The sequence below is a fragment of the Leucopleurus acutus genome, assembly GCF_964270905.1.
Source record: "Leucopleurus acutus genome assembly, chromosome: 14".
Classification (NCBI taxonomy): domain Eukaryota; kingdom Metazoa; phylum Chordata; class Mammalia; order Artiodactyla; family Delphinidae; genus Leucopleurus; species Leucopleurus acutus.
In genome coordinates this window covers 31,012,720-31,034,710 of record NC_139156.1, presented here as the reverse complement: position 1 = coordinate 31,034,710, position 21,991 = coordinate 31,012,720, and the positions used below count along the sequence as shown (strand labels likewise).

General features: G+C 39.8%; 1 protein-coding gene across 1 annotated transcript in view; it reads right to left on the bottom strand.

Moving 5' to 3' along the window:
• TM9SF3 (transmembrane 9 superfamily member 3) overlaps nt 1–16,242 on the bottom strand; it is a 74,505-nt gene extending 58,263 nt beyond the window's left edge. Inside the window, exons 1-2 of the mRNA XM_082855027.1 lie at nt 15,905–16,242; nt 6,387–6,582 (exon numbers count right to left, since the gene is read on the bottom strand). Coding sequence (XP_082711153.1) covers nt 6,387–6,582; nt 15,905–16,003 — 295 coding nt within the window. The 5' untranslated portion in view covers nt 16,004–16,242. The remainder of the gene's footprint in view (nt 1–6,386; nt 6,583–15,904) is intronic.
• Between the last annotated feature and the right edge of the window lie 5,749 nt (nt 16,243–21,991).

The window sequence follows — 21,991 nt, the reverse complement described above, 5'->3', positions numbered from 1 at the left end:
CAACTGAAAAAGCACTTCTCTCAGGAGGGAGCCGCTTTGAAGATAACGAATGTAAGTGCCTGAGTATACCAAATCACCACTCAGCATTCTACATGACTGGAAAACAATCTGAAAATCTAATACCACAAATCACTACTTTAAAATTACAATAGGGCATACCCTTCTCACAGGAAATACACACCTATGAATCCTGAAGGGGATGCAATTAATATCTTACCAGTGCAAATACTTTTTATGAGGGAAAAAAGAAGAAAACCAAAGTTATAAAGTGGCAAATGTCAATACTGATTTTTCAAACAGAAAGCAAGGGTAGATTCTGGAAACAACATGCCAATAAGTCTGTCATCAATTCTCAACAACAACACTCCAGACTAACAACTGAATAGACAGTGAAAGCATTGAAAAAAGAATGTGACAATTATTCATGAGTTCTCTAAGAACATATCATGCCTTACTTTGTTTAGTTTCTCTTTTAACAGCATTACTGAACTGGAAAATCAGAAATACTCTACCTCAAATTCAGCAGCACTTAGCAAAGTTTCTCATGAAGTCACTATAGACAAACTACAGAGAAATGGGCAGAAACTTGGGTTTTAGTCTGGGTTCCACTACTTACTAGCTCTGTGAATAAAAGCAAGTCACTTAACCTCTGAGAACCTCAGGTCTCTCAACTGTAAAACAGATAACATCTATGCTATCTCCTTCCCAGAGTTGTTTTAAGGACGAAAAGTGCCAATATATTCACAGTGTTAAGTTTTCTTGAGCCACACACCCCTTTGAGAATCCAATGGAAGTGATATCTCCCTTGCCCTCCCAAAATGCACAATCACTCAAAATTAAGTGTACAATTCCAGAGGTCCACAGACCCCTGACACCAGAGCTTCTGGTTCAACTCTGTATACCCAGAGTCTTCCACAGGGCTCTGGAATACAGTAAGCTCTCAAAACTGCTGAATGAACTTTTTACAGGACTGGAAAAACTGGCATATTCACCATTAATTAATCAACCATCTACATAAACCAATATTGATTAACTGACCAAACTGGCTGGCAGTATAAACTGTACAATTTTTTTCTAGATGGCTATTTGGCAACACGTATCAAGAACTGCCTTAAAAATGATTATACCTTTTGATTCAGTAATTCTACTTCTAACAATTTAACCTAATGAAACATTCATAGATGCATTAAAATACTTATGTGCTAGTATAGCTAAATGCATTCTTATTTCTAACAGAAAAAAAAGCAAAAGCAAGGAAGAAAAGGAAGAAAGAAGAAAACAATGAATATCTTGTCATTGGGAAATGGGGAGAAATTACAATATCAAGTTATAGAATACTATATAAATATATTTTAAACAGAGTAATTAACAATATGAGGACAAGCTGATAAGATGATGTGGAAAAAAAAGAAGAGTAAAAACTAATTTATACATAACTTATTAAACGAGCCAGCAAGTGCTTAGAATGGTATCTGGTACATAATAAACACTATACAAGTGTTCATTAAATACATTTTTAAAAATCATATATGGAACATGAACCCAATATTTAAACATTTTAAATAATGTGGATGAATGTAAAGATGGTCAGAAAGAAAGAAGAAACTGTTACTGGTATTTATATCCAGGTGATTTTTATATTCTTTACACTTCTCTGTAGTTTCTAAATTTTGTACATTGATCCTATATCACTGTTAAAATCAGAAAAAATATATACACACAACAAAAGACAGATGTCAATCTGAAAAGAAAACAAAAAAAAGACAGATGTCAATCTGAAAAGAACAATGTTAGCAATGGTTTAAATAAGAACTTATAAAAAGAGCATGCTTATCAAATTTGCAGTTAGCACAAAGTTTAAAAAATTGCTAATACCAAGAATTCAAAATATCTAGAGTCAAGATTCAATACAAGATTCAAATTATTTGGTCCAGCTAAAACACTTCAGTTGAAACCAATAGGACAAAATATTGCATCAAGTTCCCAGACTTCCGATTAAACAAGGCAGATTAACCACAAGTGTCTTTTACCTCCTGAAACTCCATTAAAATGTCAATAAAGGAATAAAAAGGATGTAGGCACACAAGGACAAAAAGAGGAGAAGACAGTGAGAAAAGATTTCAATCAATGTTGGGGAAATGGAAGACGGTGAATGACTAATAAGGCAGAGGAAACTGTAACAGAAGGGACAACAGGATTGTTGTCACAGAACACAGGAGACACTCAGAACTTGGAGGCACCACAGACGTTGAAAGGTAGAGGAGAGATAGATGTAGGGCTGAACACACAGGGGAACTGTATAAAAATATGTTTACGGAGGGGTTGGATGCCTAGGTCCCCTCCTGCACCCATCACACAGCTAGATGAATAATCTCCTCAACTTCCCCGCTGCAGACCAGAGGCACTTTCCCCTAGAGAACTTCAGCGGAGAGGCTCCAGAATCAGGAAGAGCAGGAATAGTAGAATCCAGGGACTGGAAACAGGGTGGGGTTCACCTTAAGCAAAAATCTTTGTTCGGGCTGAATGAAAAGAACTGCCACCTCCCAAGCCCTTTCCCCACCCTTTGGCAATCAGGCTTAACTACCCAGCCAGATATCTGGAGGGAAATACCGCAAAGTAGTTAAAAGCTCAAACTCTTAACGCTAGGCTGCCTGGGTTCAAATCCTCACTCCGCCACTTTCCATCTGTGAATCCTTAGACAAGGTTACTTAGCCTCTGGGCCCCAACTTCCTCATCTGAAAAATAGGTATAATACACCTCCATAAGCTTATTTCGAGGATGAAAACAGACGAGACTGAGAATCACTGAACTAGAAATACATATGGCTCTAAGCAGCCCTTGTCATATCTACATAACTGCAGTACTCTCAACTTACCATTTCACTCTAGAGAAGTAGAAGAAATACTAACAAAATAATTTCACCCCTCTGTTAAGTTGGAATACTCAAGGAAGAGAAAATTCAAGGGAAGATCAATAAAATAAATGGGAGGAAGGAATCCTCTAGAAGTCAACTTTTCAACAATTAATATCCTTCATTATACTGCAAGAATTCTCAAATGAGATGGAAGGGACTGGGTGGTGACCTCCCCTGCTTAGGAATTACCATTCCAGATCACCTAATGATCATAATGAACCAATTATAATGAAGAACAAGTAGGCACAAACTAGGTGCTAGACAATTTATTAAGAGCTCACCATGTCTTAATAGCTAAGGATGCAACAGTGAACAAGAATGCAACTGTCCCTGCCCCAGTGGAAGTAACTAAATTACCCAGCTGGCTAGTGCAGCAGCTTGAGGATAAATCAAATCCTACACTCAATAAACTAATTTAACATTTCATAATTGCTAATACAAAATCAAGTTGGAAGCACAGACACACACTATGTGCTATTAGTATTCATAACAATAACCATTTCTTGAATGTAAACTATCAGGAACTTTGATAAATGATGTACATGCACTATCTCATTTAAACATGACAATTCTGCCAAGTGGATATTATTTCCCTCATTTCATAGATGAGGACAATGAGATCAAAGAGACTGAATACTTTGTCCAGGACTACATAGGTAGGCAGAGGCAGAGCTGAGATGCATCAAGTCTCTCTGACTCTAAAACACGTGTTCTTTCCACTCCACAATGGCAATATTCTAGGGGGTACCCTTGAAAATTATAGGGTAATGATTTCAGGTCTGGTTGAAAGGTATCCAATTTAAGTTTGCCCTTTTCATTTAATTTTGTCTAAATGTTCTCAATGCAGCATTTTGTCTAGCGATAGTATAAAAACATTTAGGAAGAAAAAAACAAAGTTGTGCATAAAACCTCAAAAGGGAGCTTTTGAGGCATCCTACATTAGACTCAAAACTATTGCTAGTTCCCTATAGTCTATTTAGTGACTTTCATTTTACAAAACCATACTAATCCATTTAGCCTGACAGAATCCACTAGGTTAAAAAAAAAAAAAAAGTTGTGTGTTTGTGTGTATGCACATATTTAAGTGCGTATGTATATGTATAGTTTTTCCTAGTTTCACAATATTTCCAAAATTTTATTTTCTTACTTGAATATGCCTTCAGAAGAACCTTTAAAAATCAAATACTTAAGGGATGAAAGATTAACAATATAAATATTTCTACAGTTTACACAGGGACAGAGGGTTCAAGTTTCCACACAGCATTAGTATGCTGAGATATGCCTTGGGTAATTCATCTTTCGGCCTCCCTAACAGGAAATCAGATGACACAATCGCTAAGGTGCATCCCACCTTTAAAATTTTACGATACTATAAAGAACAACCAGGAAACCTCACAAAACACTTTTCAAAGCACAATCAACTTTATCTTTGAACGGGGTAATCAAGGGTCTACAACAGAAAGAGAAATCTAATCAGCATTTACTATTGCATCTGGACCACTTAACGTGGCAGCTTCTTTAGCAGCATATCCATGATGGAGTGTAGAGTTGACAAGACTCCAAGGAACCGCCAACTCTTAGGGAGTAACATCTGGCCAGTTCTGATTCTTTTCATCTAAAGGTGTTTAGTCTGAAAGGAAAATAAATCCCACTTTTATAGCCCATGAAAACCATATCCCTCTATCTAAATAATCTTTCCATCTCAGCCTCAAGAAACTAATAAAAGAATGGTTAAGACAGCTGAATGAGTACTCTTCTTTAGTAAATAAGAGTGAGGATTGCAACAAGTGATGAAATCTGTCCATAGCAGCAAAGTAGGACTTGGGGTTTTTGCCTGTTTTCTCTCTGGTTCCTTTTTAATAAATTAGAAATGTGTACCAAATATGGAAAAGGAGAGAGTATGTGAATAAATGTAGTATTGAGGTTCCCAAAGATCACATACTCTAGTCTAACTTTTCTCCTTACCTGTAATTAAATATTTAAATTACCTCATTAAATTAAAACAAGCCTCAGGGCATGTTTACAATAATTCATGAAGTTATAAGCCATGCCACTGTGGTTTAAATTTACAACTTAATTTTATAATTAAGCCCCAAGAAATAATACATGGGAAAAAAATGTAAATATGTATACCTATTTTCAACAACAGTAAGAAAAAAAATCCTAAAAACAAGAATAGAATTTAACAAATCAAAATTAAACATTATCTTCAAAATATTATCTTTAAAATATCTCATTTCACATTCTCCTCCCAAAAGCCTAAAAATATCAGAGGTCAGTTACTATTCATTTTATACATGTAGACAATGAAGTCAAAATTGGAGTAAACAACTTTACTAAAATCAATAGAGTAAAAGAAATAGAATTGAAATTCAAAGCTTCTGATTATAAGATCCATGCTCCATTCAAAAATCAAGACACCTGGGGCTTCCCAGGTGGCACAGTGGTTGAGAGTCCGCCTGCCAATGCAGGGGACACGGGTTTGTGCCCCGGTCCGGGAAGATCCCACATGCTGCGGAGCGGCTGGGCCGTGAGCCATGGCCGCTGAGCCTGTGCGTCCGGAGCTCCGCAACGGGAGAGGCCACAACAGTGAGAGGCCCGTGTACAGCAAAAAAAAAAAAAAAAAAAAAAAAAGACACCTAATCAAAGATCCTCCAAAACTTCAATTACTCAAGCTTCTGCTTACCAGGTTAAAAATGTCCATGCAGGAAATACACACTCTGACAAACTTCACAGAGAAAAATAAAAAATCTAAACACACTCACAGGAACTGATAACAAAGAAGATACCTGCATAATAAATAGATAAGGAGGGTATTTTTCCAATTTTAACAAGTCCTTGACTTAAAATTTTAAACCACACAATCTAACAGGTACTGAAGATAAATTAATACAACACTGATAAATACATTGAGCCAATGGTACAAGTTTGAATTTGAGGCTTTACACATAATTTTTAAGTATCCATATAGCCCATTATATCCCCACTCCTCTGGAAATTACCTCATTAGGAATCTATGAAGGCTTTCCCTGACCACATTATGTCCAATCCTTAAAGGATTTACTAGAAAACACTTTTCAGAAATAAATATGTTAAGGAAATGTAATTTTATGAACAATCATTTATTTTATTATTTTATAAATATTCAAAATAAATCTTTGTTAGTTACTAATATACTTTTCTACACGTAATATACTTAACTTAGAGATTAAAACACATTTTAGGGTCTAGAGCAGTGGTTCTCAACCAAGGGCAAGTAGCAATGTTTACAGACTTTTCAGTTGTCACAACTGGAGAGTGCTACTGGCATCTAGTGGGTGCGGGCCAGGGACTCTGCTAAATGTCCCACCCTGTACAGGACAGCCCCCACAAAAAAAAATAATTATCTGGCCCCAATGTCAACAATGCCAAAGTTGAGAAACCCCAGTCTACGATCTAACTTTTATCATAAGGACTATTAAGGTTTACGTACCTCTGAATTTAATATCCAGACCACTAAATTCCAATTCAACTCCTTGAAGCGCTTCTCCCAGAGTTTCATGGTAGTGACTGATGCTTTTTTTTGACCCCACACAGAATGGAAGTGAAAAGTACTTGTATGTCTCTTGGCGATTATGGTAGGGCCCAACAGTATTCATCCATAAGACAACTTCCTCTTCATCTTGATACTGAAACCAAAAAAAAAGCAAGTAAGAATATGTTTTTTAAAAATCTAATTCAAATTAAGGGAATATTTGTTATTTGTTCCAAACAGAAATGTACTATCTCAGTTTGGGAAGCTCTAAAATAAAATGCTGGAAGCTTGTTTCAAAAGGATGGTCAATGTCTACACATTAAAAATGAAATTCGGGGCTTCCCTGGTGGCACAGTGGTTGAGAGCCCGCCTGCCGATGCAGGGGACACAGGTTCGTGCCCCGGTCCGGGAAGATCCCATATGCCGCGGAGCAGCTGGGCCCATGAGCCATGGCCGCTGAGCCTGCGCGTCCGGAGCCTGTGCTCCGCAACGGAAGAGGCCACAACAGTGAGAGGCCTGCGTACCACAAAAAAAAAAAAAAAAAAGAAATTCAGTGAATTTTAAAATTATATCCTCTGATTGTGGTCTCAAGAAGATTCACGTTTTCCAAACTTTGTTTTACAGAAGATACTGTTTAAACAAAACCCAATAACCTGTAAGAATATGTTTATAATTAATATTTACACTATCAAATAACGATGAACCTAAAACCAACATGATTCACCATGCTAACGTGGACAAGGAAGGAGGAAACAAAATCAATAGCTTATCCAGAACCTCATGTTAATCACTAGAAACTCCAAAAACCTAATGCTGTCAGCAAGCACAAATAAAATTTCATCTCCTTTTTTCCCCACAGCCATTGATCAAAGTACTAGAGAGGAGAGAAATGACTAAACAAGCGGAAGAAAAAGCCATACTATGAAATCTCCACAGCCCATTCAAGTCATTCTATGTTTCCCTTTATCAGCCTGAAAGACAGGTACTGCATGCAAATTTCCTTGAATAAATATTATGGCTTTACCCATCAGTGAATACTATATGCAGCTAAACCTGGAGTGTGGTCTGATGACTTTGGGTAGGTGACGTCACCTTTCCAGGGTCCAACGGGGGGCAAGTGCCAAAGATTTCTAAGATCTCCTCAAGTCTAAAATTCCAATGATTCTATGAAAAGCAGTTACCTGAGTAATTTTAAAACTAGTATTCCTAATTAGCAATACAAATTAAAGACAACAGTTGCAGCTTAAGTCAACTAACAGTGCAGAAATTAAATCAGTGAACAATTATTTACTGAGTGCCTACCATGCCCCAATAATTGTGTTTGTTGAGGATACAGCTTTGAACAAGACACATTCCCTGACACACTGGAGCTTAGAGCCTAAAGGGAAAGATGGACACTGAACAAGCAATTATAATAACGTAGGGTGCTGTGGAGCACGTAACAGAGGAACCTATCCAACTAGCCCAACTACTAAACATTACCTCCAGTCTTCCATATAAAATGAATAAACATTTTCCATCAAAATCCAGTATCTCCAAAACCAAACTCATCCCACCCAAAACCTAACCCCCCAAACTTTGTTATTCTAATGGTACAATCCTCTCAGTCATGGCGACTCAAACCCCAAGCCCCCCGCATTCCAAAAAACACTGACTTGTCTACTCTTAGCCAAAGCATCTGCCTCTTTTGATTCATACCACCACCATAGTAGGACTTAGATCTAATCACCTCACCTTCAAACTTAATAAACATCTCATTGTTCATAAGACATTATCCAGGTACCTCATCAAGGAAATAAAAAACTACCTGACTTTTTGAATACATGAGACATGTACCATGCACAGCATTAGGTGTTAAGGTTATAAAGATAAATAACATACTGTCCTTTCCTTTAAGTAGTTCACAATCCATAGTGGAGCCAGACAAGTAAATGATTAACAATGAAGAAATAAGTATTACAATTAAGGTTAAAAGAGCTATTGTAGAAACAATAAAAATGATTAATTCTGCTTTGGCAGAGAAGGGTCAGGATGAATAACAATATAGAAAATCATAAGCTGTTTCAAGTGAATTCAGAAAAACAACTGTAGATAACCTTCATGTATGAAGGAACCAATCAAAGGTCTGAATGTTATACATAGATACCCATTCATAACTACTCTTGTCACTTTAGGGGGTTGACAAATATACGTATGCCACCACTCTTCCATCCAATGTTCAAGGTTACACTGCACTAATCAATCAAGGTACTCCTTTCTGCACAGGGATATAACGTAAGAATTCTCAAAACGGTTCTCTAAACCAATCACTATCCACTGAACAGGGCTGGTATTAGAATTGAAACCTGTTCACTGAGTAGAAAGCTCTTGGCATAGTATCATGTACACAAAAAGTATTGAATATGATGAAAAAACACTGAAGAAATGCTGAAATGAAAGTTTATTAGCAACTTAGTGAAAGAAGTTTGAAGTATGTGCACTGACTGAGATAGCATCCTTTGAGAGAAATAAGAAAGGCGAGGTAACCAAATGCATCCATTTAGGATTACCACACTGAAAGAAAGGACCTATTCTGCAGAATTTTTATAAATGTAACTCGTGAAAATAAACACAAAAACACTTTCTCTATAAATCCTAATACTCATATTCCTTTAAAAACACACAAAAACTTGAACATAAATACTTGTTAAAACAGAGCATTCATTTATTTCATACATACTGAAACACAGGACTAAAATAATTTAAGGGTCACAGTATGCGTTAAACTACACATTCTGAAGTCACTCATTTTAAACATTCATGAAACCTTGATGGGGCAGTAAAAATCTGACAACATGATGCAAACTATACTATAACAAAATGTGTACCATTCTTTTGTGTGTGTGTGTGTGTACCATTCTTTAGCCTAGGATTCCTTCTGGGAAGAGGACTGAAATAGGGATTAGAAAGAAAAAAAAATATATATATATATGTAACATAGACACAAACATATATATACACAAATACAGACAGATTAGGGTGAATATTAAGGCTAAAACTGTTTTTCTTTTCTTTTCTATTGCTCCTTATGCAGACCACAATCAGATTTCATGAACTTAAAATGTTTACTTTTGGGGCTTCCCTGGTGGTGCAGTGGTTGAGAGTCCGCCTGCCGATACAGGGGACACGGATTCGTGCCCCGGTCCGGGAAGATCCCACATGCCGCGGAGCGGCTGGGACCGTGAGCCATGGCTGCTGAGCCTGCGCGTCCAGAGCCTGTGCTCCGCAACAGGAGAGGCCACAACAGTGAGAGGCCCGCGTACCACAAAAAAAAAAAAAGTTTATTTTTCATTATAGTTCTTATTTATCCCTGAGAATAAGTGTTCCCAAGACAACGTCAAGGGAAGAGTTCTTTTTCAAGAGAGAAAACGTGTCTTAAAATATCGTGAAATTAGGAAATACCAAATGGAAGAAACTTTTTAAGGAGAAAAGCCTTTCCTTTCCCTAAGCTGCCAGGAAAGTCCCTGGGCTCCCCCAACTCAGTGGGAAGACAGCAACAGGTAAGGCTCTTCCCTCCACCCTTGTCTGAAAGGCTAGTCTAATTTGCTTTCAAAACATTCCACAACGTCCTAGCAGGCTCTTTTTAGATACTTTCCTCGGAAAAACTCTTAGCTGCCAATGACACGGAGAAAGATGGAATTTTATAACTTACCTGCAGAGTGTAACCAGAAGAAGGGGAGAAAACAAATCAAACAGGCACAGCAGTGGATCAGGAGATCCCTGAGCATGGGGGTGGCTCCTTCCATGAGGCCTCCCTGGGAAGCAGCCAAAGGACAGGAGGCCAATTCAGACTACCTGCATTCCTCACTTCACTGTTCCATTCGTTTCCAGGTCTCAGAAGTTTCACTGTTACACTCAACTTCTACGCTGGCCACTCCAGCCAAAATGGCTTATAACACTGTCTTCCTTTCCTTTCCTGCTCCACCTTGTTTCTTACGTCATTCCCCCAAGTCTATAATGCCCTCCTCCTACCCACCTGGCCGATTTCTACCTATCCTTCAGAACTGCCCAAATCCTCCTTTCTCCAATCCTCAGGTCAAACTTTAACTGACCAATCACTAACATGCACGTGCTTACCGTCTTTTGGGATAGTATCATTATTAGCCAAAACTTAACAAGCACATACCATGCACTGGGCATAGTTCTAAGGTCTTTATATAAACATTTAATCTCTCAAAGCTCTGTAAGACAAGTCCTATTATTTCCCCCATTTTACAGATTCAAACAAACTAAATAGAGATGTTAAATAATTTGTCCAAGATCATTCTAACTAATTAGTATCACATTTACAAGCTTAGGACTACATTTTCTGCTAATCCCTAGTCAGCTTCATTAACTGAAGAGCAAAAACTAAATGAAGGAATATGGGAAAAATACAGCTGTACAAAGCACCTAAGGAAGTGCTGAATGCTGAACAACTTTTCTATTTGAGCCTTTAATCTGCACTAAGGAAAAAAACCTTCCTAAGAAGCTCCTTGTCCTCTGATCTCAAAAGGAATGACCTTCATTCTCAAGAAGTCACCAATGTTGGATCTCTCATTTAAATACTATTTATGTGCTGGGTAAGTGTAGGTGAGGAAGTTTCCCTCCTTGATAGAGATCGTGAATTACTTTTTCTCAGAAGGAACACTTCAGGAGATAAAGTTACTGAATTTCTCGTGTAAAATTCCAATAAAGAAATCAGAATTTATGTAGACAGGCAAAGGACTGAGGGCTCAGACTAAGCACCCAAATGCCATCATTTTTATGGGATGAGGGGAAAGATATATGCTTACTTTAAAATACATATCTGAGAAAGCAAATTCCAGTTCAGAAAAATATTTCAGAAATCATAATTTCAATGTCTTTTAATTATTTAAAACACATACATCAGAATTCTAATACATATAAATTATCAGTGTATTTTTGGATAGTCTCTTGAGATAACTGCTCTCTCCCTCTCAAAATAGCTTTGTACCTAAATAAACTTTTAGTCTACCATAGAGTACAGCTGAAAATAGGACAATGAATTATGACACTTCCTAAAACTAGATCCATATTAAAGCACTCACAAATTCACTTGTAGCTAACAGCTTATCCTCTTTATAAATCTTCACATATGTTTTACTAGTGCCATACTCCCGACAGAGACAAAGACTAAAGGCTTCATTGCCTAAGTAAAGCAAACAAAACATCTTTTTTTTAGCCCGTAGTGTAATAGTGCTTATGGCAAAGGTTCAGAGTAGGCTATCCTAGACACAGATCGGGTCCTTTCAACATTACCTACCAGAGATACAACGGGCCACAAAGAAATGGGGTTTTAACCTAGGTAAATCACAACAGGCATCCCCAAGACTATGCATCTTAAATGAACAATCGTCTGCATTTGTTCACTGCTTTAAACGGTAGGGTTATCACGCTTCCAACACTGCATATTCTTATTCCTGGTAGATCCCTAATTACTCAAGTCACTCAACAAGCACTGATTAAATACCAGTTGCTGTGCCAAGCACAGAGCCTGGTATGTAACAGACGCAGAAAAAAAAATTTTTGATTTTCTGACCTTGAGGAAACAAAGCCAAAAAAAATTCAAGGCTCCAGTGTAAACCATAAAATGCTTTTAAGATTCCTGTGCCACTGATTACTGTTTTTTTGGTGCTGACATTTTTACATAGTATTACTATGGAAATTATATGTTCAAGACAGGTAGAAAAAACGACTAGAAATCAGGTAGCTCAGACTCTTTCTGTGGCCCTGGGCCAGCCACTGGTCCTCTTCAGGCCATTAGAAAAATGAGTGTGTTGAATTCAACGGTCTCGAGTCTTTCCAGTTCTAAAATTCTATGATTCTCAATTTGCAATCCTTTTAATGGAGTCTTCTGGAATCTTAGGAGACATGATAATCTAACTCTAGATGTTTCCAAGTGCTCCAACTGTCAGAAAACCAAATAAGCATAAGCCATACCCTATACATCTTTCACTCACTCTAAAGTGTTCTTTTTATGATCCTTCAATCACCTATTAAGAGCCTGTCTTTCATGAAAGTGTTCTTTTTTATTTAAAACAGTAAATTTGGGACTTCCCTGGTGGCACAGTGGTTAAGAATCCGCCTGCCAACGCAGGGGACACGGGTCCGAGCCCTGGTCCAGGAAGATCCCACTACTGAGGAGAAACTAAGCCCATGTGCCACAACTACTGAGCCTGCGAACCACAACTACTGAGCCTGTGTGCCACAACTACTGAAGCCCATGCGCCTAGAGCCCGTGTTCTGCAACAAGAGAAGCCACCGCAGTGAGAAGCCCGCGCACCACAACCAACAGTAGCCCCCGCTCACCGCAACCAGAGAAAGCCCGTGCGCAGCAACGAAGACCCAACGCAGCCAAAAATTAATTAATTAATTTTAAAAAAACCAAAACCAGTATGTTGCGTAATTCATATATGATTCAACTTTTAAAAACTGAAAGGAACCCATTTTTATATATTCTACATGTGTATATACTCTAGAAGTCAGCAGCACATTCCCTTCTCATTATTCTTCTGAGAATATTAAGAGCGTCGGATAAATAAGCGCATAAAAAATGCCATATGAGTCAAATGGTCAGCTGAATCCTAATTCAGTAGGTAAAGTAAGAGAAATCAAGGGCTTTCTGGAACTGCATGAAGTAGTCAGCTGCTCCTTCTTAGGACCAGCTATAGAATTTGTGAGGCCCAGCACAAAATGAAAATGCAGAAAGTATTAAGAATTTCAAATGGTGACAGCAGAGCATTAAACCAAGCAGTCTTTATGTCTTACACACATTAAGCGACTGCAAGGGTCACATGCCCACTGCAGCCCTGTCCCTCTTTAATGCTAACCCAAACACACCTTCAGTAACAACCCACTATGGAGCTAAACTTACCCAAACATTTAAGCACTTAAAAATACTATCAATACAGAGAATTATTCAATTTAATGCCAAGTGTATTACTATCCTATTTTTAGGATAAAAGGCCGTAGAGCATATCCTATGAGAGCGTAGAAGACTATAATTCAGTTTGCCTGAGTTCAAATCCTACCTCTACCTGTACTGGTTGTGTGATCCCAGGCAAGTTACTTAACTTCTCTGGCATCCGTTTCCTCATCCATTCAAAGGACATAAGACCACTCACAAGATTATCAATGTATGTTTAAAATATGAGTTAATACATATAAAGTACTTAGAACAGTGCCTACCACATATTGCTACAAAAGCCCTATTAGCTATTATTTCTATCTGGAAACTGTCTTCATAAAAAGTTAATCTAAAGGGCAAACTTTAACTTCTAAAGATTGTTCTTTAATTAATAATCCAATTCTACAAGTATTTATTAAACACTTACTCAGCAACCTTCCCTTGACAATTTTTCCCCTCCTTCAGTATCATTCTGTCTTCATTAGCTACTTCTGCCTTCTTGGTGGAAAAAAAATTCACTTGACCATAGCCTTTTCAGTATTATTATCTGCTTGAGGTGAATGCCTAGTTTTCAAGAAATATTTTCAAGAAACTTGTAAGAAATAAAATATTTTGGCTAACAGCCAAAAAATATATGAATGACAAATTTTTTAGTTATATCTTAATGCTATTCTTCCTATAATTTTTAAAATAATAGGTAACCAAGTGAGAGCAGTTCAATGTAAACATGACTGAAATAAAATGGATTCTAAACTTTTTTGTCCAACAATTCTCTCATACGTGTCATATTCTCTCAAAAACTTTTTATCCAATATTTCATATTCAATTTCTGGCTTCAAAAATTTAAATGTTAAAGCAGAAACTAACACACTATGGTAAAGCAATTACACTCCATAAAGATGTATAAAAAATTTTTTAATGTTCCTGGCAATAAAATTTCAATGAAATTGGCGTTTACATTTTAAATCTGTAAATTAATCTAAGACCTTTTTATTCACCTCCAATTTGTGAAATTTTAATTAATACGTACTTTTCCCTATTACAGCAGTTTATATAAAACACGAGATAAAAAAGTAAAATACTACTCTTAAGCTTATATGCCTGTATGGTGGAACTATACTTGAGACAATTCTGAGTTTTACACAGCAACTTTCCTTAAGTATTCAAAAAATTGGAAAAATATTAGTAACCACTGGCTAAAAGAATGCCCATTGGAAATGAACACTTCTTACACTTTGAGACAAGTTACTTGACGGAAAAAACAACAAGAAAATGTTTTTAACTGTTTAACCAGTGAACAAAATTATCTTAAGGTGAAAAGTCACAAATACAGCACAAAAACATGTCACCAGCTCAGGATTGTGTCCCTTAAAAAATATACAGGTAAGAAGTTTCTGGCTGTGACTGAAGGTACAAACGCCAAAAGTTTAGAACTGTTGTTAGCTAAAATAAGAGCCCAGCTAACCTACCGACTAGAGAAAAGAAGTCTGGTTGCTTCATTTTCTCACCTGTCAGGAATGACAGGAGACTTGCAGATTTAGTACCACACAACCTCTCGTGCAAAATCGTATCATTAATTAGTTAAGGTCTAAAAACACAACTACTCACAAGCACCCTCTAATTTACATGACTTTACTGCCCTGCTCAGATCTACCTTTCAGAAAGCCACCGACTTGCATCCCTAAGTGAAAGTCACTAGAGGAGTCGGTAACATCCAAGCTTCGATGTGGAAAATGCCAATTAAATAAACAGCCAATCAATTTTAGGCCAAATGCAAAAGGGAGTGTTCCCAGCCAGACAAGAGGACTGGGAAACTCAAGACCCCTCACAGTCAGAAGCCGCCTAGTTAGAGACCACCGGAATGGGAGCCTCATCTAGGGGCCAGAAGAGGGTGAAGAGAAAGTTACAAGAAAGGCCTCGCAAGCGGGTGCGTGTGGCTGAGTGCCTGTACACGTGTAAAGTGCTCTTCACCCCAAGTTTATCAAGGCGGTCCCCACGCCAGGATTATGATCCGGTTTGGGCAGGAGGGGGAAGAAAAAGGCCGGTGAGCACCATAAAGTGGTGGGTATTTCCTGGTTACTGTAAGACGAGTAATACGTGGTGCATACATCTTCCGCCGTGTCGTAGTCCCCAGCAGCCCGGGCGCTGCTCCCTTTCCTGGGGGGCACCAGCTCCAAGCCTGGCTGCCTGCGGCCCCCACTCCCGCGGCCAAGTGAGCCCCGACCCTCAGACCCCGCTTCTTTCCCGTCTCCCAGGGCCCCTGGACCCAGGGGTGCGGCACCATTTAGATCCGGGTTGGGGAAGGAGGCCCAGGCACTTAGGGAGCGGAGCCCTGTCCCGGGAGCGCACGGAAAGGGCTCCTCCCCGCTCCCGGGGTTCCTGCTCCGCCAGGCCCAACCGGAAGGCGCCCTCGGGCGGCCGCGGGGCTCGGCGGGCCGCTGGGCCCTCCAGGCCGCGCCGGGCCCGCCGAGGCGGTGGGCCGGGGGAGAGGGCCGTAGCGGTCGCGCCGGCCGGGAGCAATTCTCACCGTGTGCTCGTGCTCGTCCGCTCGGGCCCGGGGCAGCAGCAGCAGCAGCAACAGCGCGGCGGCCGCCGCCACGCCGGGAGCGCCCGGCAGCGGCCTCATCCTCCGCGCTCCCACCGGCCCGGCGCTGGCCCACCGACTCCTCCTCCTCCGCCGCTGCCGCCGCCTCCGCCGCGGCCGATTCGCATCCACGGGGCGCGGACAGACGCACGGGGGCCCGGGCCCAGCCTTTGGCTCCTCCGCGCCGCCGCCGTCACCGCCCGCTCCGAAGCCTTCCCCGCCTCCCGGCGCCTCCTTGCCTCTTCCTCTGACTCAGCCACGTCATCCGGCCACCCCGGCACACGCCGGAAGTGCCTGGCGATGCGGGGCCGCAACCGCCGCCGGCCGCCCCGCCCGAGAGGGACGACCCCCGCAGCCCCGGAGGACCGCGCGAGGGCTTGCCCTCCCGCCGGCCGCCCCTGGGTCGCGGGAGAGGCGGCGCGCACAGTGGCCCTGGCCTCGCGCCCCTCGCGGGTGCCTGGCCCGCGTCGCAGGGCCTAAGCCGCCTCCATTCAACTTGTGCAACCTAGGTCAAAACGCTCTACTCTTCCTGGCTTCATTTTCCTCGGCTGTGAAGTCGGGTAATGGTCTGACCTACCGCCTCTCGGTGGGGTCGGATCAAGTAGCCCTCACAAGGAGCTCGGCTTCCGCCGGGAATGAATCACCAGCTCTATAATCGTCATTAAGGGAGATTGTTAAACTGGTATCGGGTTGGATGAGTGTCTTAAAGTCAGTGAATATTAACTGAATATTTATTTCAATCTTGTTGAAATTCTTGTTCGTTTGTTTATTTATTGTTTGTTGGGTCTCCAGTGCACAGATATAAACACCTCTTAGAATCTAAGCTTTTCTCCTAAGCAGAGATCCTGTTCACTGACATATACTAGAACGGTGTCAGGCCCATAGCGGAAACTCAGAAGATATTTGTTAAATATATACATGAATATGGCATCACCATCTACACAGTCCTCTAAGCCAAAACTCTGGAAACTGGAGTCGGATTGTCTCCATCTCTCAGCCATCAGCAGGCAACAAGTTCTAGCGTTTGTTATCTTAGAAATGAATCAAGAATTTATTTTTCCTCTCCTCTGCCAGTAATAGCCAATCTTCTACACCTCACTCACTATGTATCACAGCAGCCTCCTACCACGATCCCTATCACCAATCTTCCCTCCCTGTTTATCCTCCCCAACAGGTGCCAGTGAGTCTTCTAAAAAGAAACCTGATTATATCACTCTCTTGCTTAAAACACTCCTTGAATATTGTTTACATAAATCAAGGAATCACAGCTAAGATTTTCATCTGCCAGGCACTATTCTGAGTACTTCACATGTATTGACTCAATCCTTATGCAACAGGCACTGTGAGTTATGTTCATTTTACAGCAATGATCGCTGAAGCCCGGGGAGATGGGGGGTTTAAGTGGTTGCTGAAGGACTGGATCCAAGCATCTGGTTCCAGAATCAGTCTTTCTTACTACTCATGGACTACCATCCATACAGTCATTTTAAGAAATGAAATAGAGGGGCTTCCCTGGAAGCCCCTGGTGGTGCAGTGGTTAAGAATCTGCCTGCCAATGCAGGGGACACGGGTTCGAGCCCTGGTTCGGGAAGATCCCACATGCCGCAGAGTAACTAAGCCCGTGCGCCACAACTACTGAGCCTGTGCTCTAGTGCCTGTGACCCACAACTACTGAGCCCTTGTGCCACAACTACTGAAGCCTGCACGCCTAGAGCCTGTGCTTCCCAACAAGAGAAGCCACCGCAATGAGAAACCCGCGCACCGCAATGAAGAGTAGCCCCTGCTCACCGCAACTACAGGAAGCCGGCATGCAGCAATGAAGACCCAACGCAGCCAAAAATTAAATAAATTAAAAAAAGAAGAAGAAATGAAATAGACTTGTATGTACTGGCATGGAATGATAGCCGAGAGATAATTTTAAGTGAAAACACTTGAAAATATAGAGTATGATTCCATTTTGAATATTAGTCTACCCACAGAAAACAATCTGACAGATTATGACTCAAACCATTAACATTGCACATGCATACAAATATTTGCACGTATGTGCTACATGTGTAATCAGGAAAAAAAAATCCTAAAGTATACTCCTGTTAACATGCAGCTGCAGAATCGGATCCCAATTTATCTCCTCAGCTTCACCTCCCACTGATCTCTTCTACCTCAGGCTATAGCCCTATATTTCCCAAATATACCAGGTTCTTTTATACCTCTGTGCCTTTGCTCTTTTTTTTTTTTCTTATTGGAGTATAGTTGATTTACAATGTTGTGTTAGTTTCTGCTTACAGCAAATTGAATCAGTTAAACATATATCCACTCTTTTTTAGATTGATTTCCCTTTGCCTAGAAAGGAAATGAATGGACAAACTTTGTTACTCGTTTTACAGGGCGAAATGAATGACCTCTTTAGTGAAAACTTGCATGATGCCCTCAGGAAGTTGAGCATCCCTTCTTCAGGATTCCAGTTGCATTTATGTCATAACTACCATAGTCCCATTTCCTCTTCTGTACTACATTCTGACCTTTGTTGATGGCAGCCAACAAAGTACTGTACTACTATTTGTTTATATCTGTCCCAGCTGCTGGGACAGTGCTTGTCACATCATAGACATTCAATAACTATTTACTGAAGACATTCATAAGTAAAAAGTCACATAACATAGAAGGATTTAAAGAACACATTCTAGATAGTCTAAGACGCATCACAAGGCAGTACATGATTAATTGCTGAATGAATCATATGCCAGTAATTACAATAGAAATCAGAGGAGGCTTCTTATACATCTTTGTATATCCCCCAGAGCACCTAACACAGTGACTTCCTCATAGTGGAAGCTCAGTAAATGCTCTGTGAATGAATAATCACAGTTTTGAATCAAGTGATGATGGGCAATTGAAGAACAAGCAGTGTAAGTGCTGAATAAAGATGCATGAGTAGTTTCTTGCTTAAACATCCATCACCAGCCTCCACAGATTTGAGGCAGTAAGCATTTGCTAGGTGTTGTCAGGTGCTCTAGGTTAGCAATTACTTTGGGGTGGGGAGGACACAAGAAAAAGCATGAAGTATTCACTTGGGGAGTGTAGACCTAAAACCAGGAAACATTACACACATAGAAGAGACCAGAGATTACAGTGTACAAAAAAGAACTGCACAAAATGTGACCAACTCTGCAAATGTCTGATAGGCAATAAGAGCAATGGGCGACACTCTCACCACTATTATTCAACATAGTTTTGGAATTTTTAGCCACAGCAATCAGAGAAGAAAAAGAAATAAAAGGAATCCAAATTGGAAAAGAAGAATTAAAGCTGTCACTGTTTGCAGATAACATGATACTATACATAGAGAATCCTAAAGATGCTACCACAAAACTACTAGAGCTAATCAATGAATCTGGTAAAGTAGCAGGATACAAAATTAATGCACAGAAATCTCTTGCATCCCTATACACTAATGATGAAAAATCTGAAAGAGAAATTAAGGAAACACTCCCATTTACCATTGCAACAAAAAGAATAAAATACTTAGGAATAAACCTACCTAAGGAGACAAAAGACCTTTATGCAGTAAACTATAAGACATTGATGAAAGATATTAAAGATGATACAAACAGATGGAGAGATATACCATGTTCTTGGATTGCAAGAATCAATACTGTGAAAATGACTACACTACCCAAAGCAATCTACTGATTCAATGCAATCCCTATCAAATTACCAATGGCATTTTTTACGGAACTTGAACAAATCATCTTAAAATTTGTATGGAGACACAAAAGACCCCGAATAGCCAAAGAAGTCTTGAGGGAAAAAAAACGGAGCTGGAGGAATCAGACTCCCTTACTTCAGACTATACTACAAAGCTACAGTCATCAAGACAATATGGTACTGGCACAAAAACAGAAATATAGATCAATGGAACAGGATAGAAAGCCCAGAGATAAACCCACACACCTATGGTCAACTAATCTATGACAAAGGAGGCAAGGATATACAATGGAGAAAAGACAGTCTCTTCAATAAGTGGTGCTGGAAAAACTGGACAGCTACATGTAAAAGAATGAAATTAGAACACTCCCTAACACCATACACAAAAATAAACTCAAAATGGATTCAAGACCTAAATGTAAGACCGGACACTATAAAACTCTTAGAGGAAAACACAGGAAGAACACTCTTTGACATAAATCACAGCAAGATTTTTTTGATCCACCTCCTAGAGTAATGGCAATAAAAACAAAAATAAATAAATGGGACCTAATGAAACTTAAAAGCTTTTGTACAGCAAAGGAAACCATAAACAAGACAAAAAGACAACCCTCAGAATGGGAGAAAATATTTGCAAATGAAGCAACTGACAAAGGATTAATCTCCAAAATTTAGAAGCAGCTCATGCAGCTCAATATCAAAAAAACAAACAACCCAATCCAAAAATGGGCAGAAGACCTAAACAGACATTTCTCCAGAGAAAATATACAGATTGCCAACAAACACATGAAAGGATGCTCAACAGCACTAATAATTAGAGAAATGCAAATCAAAACTACAATGAGGTATCACCTCACACCCGTCAGAATGGCCATCATCAAAAAATCTACAAACAATAAATGCTGTAGAGGGTGTGGAGAAAAGGGAACCCTCCTGTACTGTTGGTGGGAATGTAAATTGATATAGCCACTATGGAGAACAGTACGGAGGTTCCTTAAAAAACTAAAAATAGAACTATCATATGACCCAGCAATCCCACTACTGGGCATATACCCTGAGAAAACCATAATTCAAAAAGAGTCATGTATCACCATGTTCACTGCAGCACTATTTACAATAGCCAGGACATGGAAGCAACCTAAGTTTCCATCGACAGATGAATGGATAAAGAAGATATGGCACATATATACAATGGAATATTACTCAGCCATAAAAAGAAACGAAATTGAGTTATTTGTAGTGAGATGGATGGACCTAGAGTCTGTCATACAGAGTGCAGTAAGTCAGAAAGAGAAAAACAAATACAAAAAACAGAAACACGTATGTATGGAATATAAAAAAAAAATGGTTCTCAGGAACCTAGGGGCAGGACAGGAATAAAGACACAGACATAGAGAATGGACTTGAGGACACGGGGAGGGGGAAGGGTAAACTGGGACGAAGTGAGAGAGTGGTATGGACATATACACACTACCAAGTGTAAAATAGATAGCTAGTGAGAAGCAGCCGCATAGCACAGGGAGATCAGCTCAGTGCTTTGTGACCACCTAGAGGGGTGGGATAGGGAGGGTGGGAAGGAGACGCAAGAGGGAGGAGATATGGGGATATATGTATATGTATAGCTGACTCACTTTGTTATAAAGCAGAAAAAAGTTATGTCTGGAAAGTTCTGAAGTTTGCATTGATTATTTACACCGAGTGGCATTTCTCTTCAAAACTAATATGAACTTACTAAAACATGAAACAAATTTCCCACTGTTCTCAAAAAAAAAAAAAAGGAGCAATGGGCGAGGAGAGAAAAGCAAACCCTATTTTGGTGGAGTATTTGGGAAAGTTTAATGGAGGGAAGAGCATGTAGGGCCATTAATTCAAGGAATATTTATTGAGCATCTATTATGTGCCAGGAACTCTGGTAGGTACTAGGAAATGATGATGATAAATGGCTTTAGGGGATAAAAGTCTGATAACAGTAGGCTTGGAAAGAAAGAATAGGAGATAAAATAACTGATTAGAGAAAAAGGAATATGGCTTCAAAGATTCTTGGAGGCTGATGACCCACAGGGCTCAAAAATTGTTAGGACTCAGGGGCACCATCAAAATCAGGGTTGTTCTGCCAAAGTGGACAGTGTAAAACATTGATAAATCTTATTTCATCAGTTTCTTCATCTAGATTAATGATCTCATTCCCTGACACCAAAAAGGTTGAAGGGGAAAATGCCAGTGAAAGGAAACCCCTCTCAAATGGCTGTACAACTTCTTTTTCATGATAGTTCTAATAAGACTCAATTGGTTAAAGAGTTTATGACCAGCAAATGATCCAGA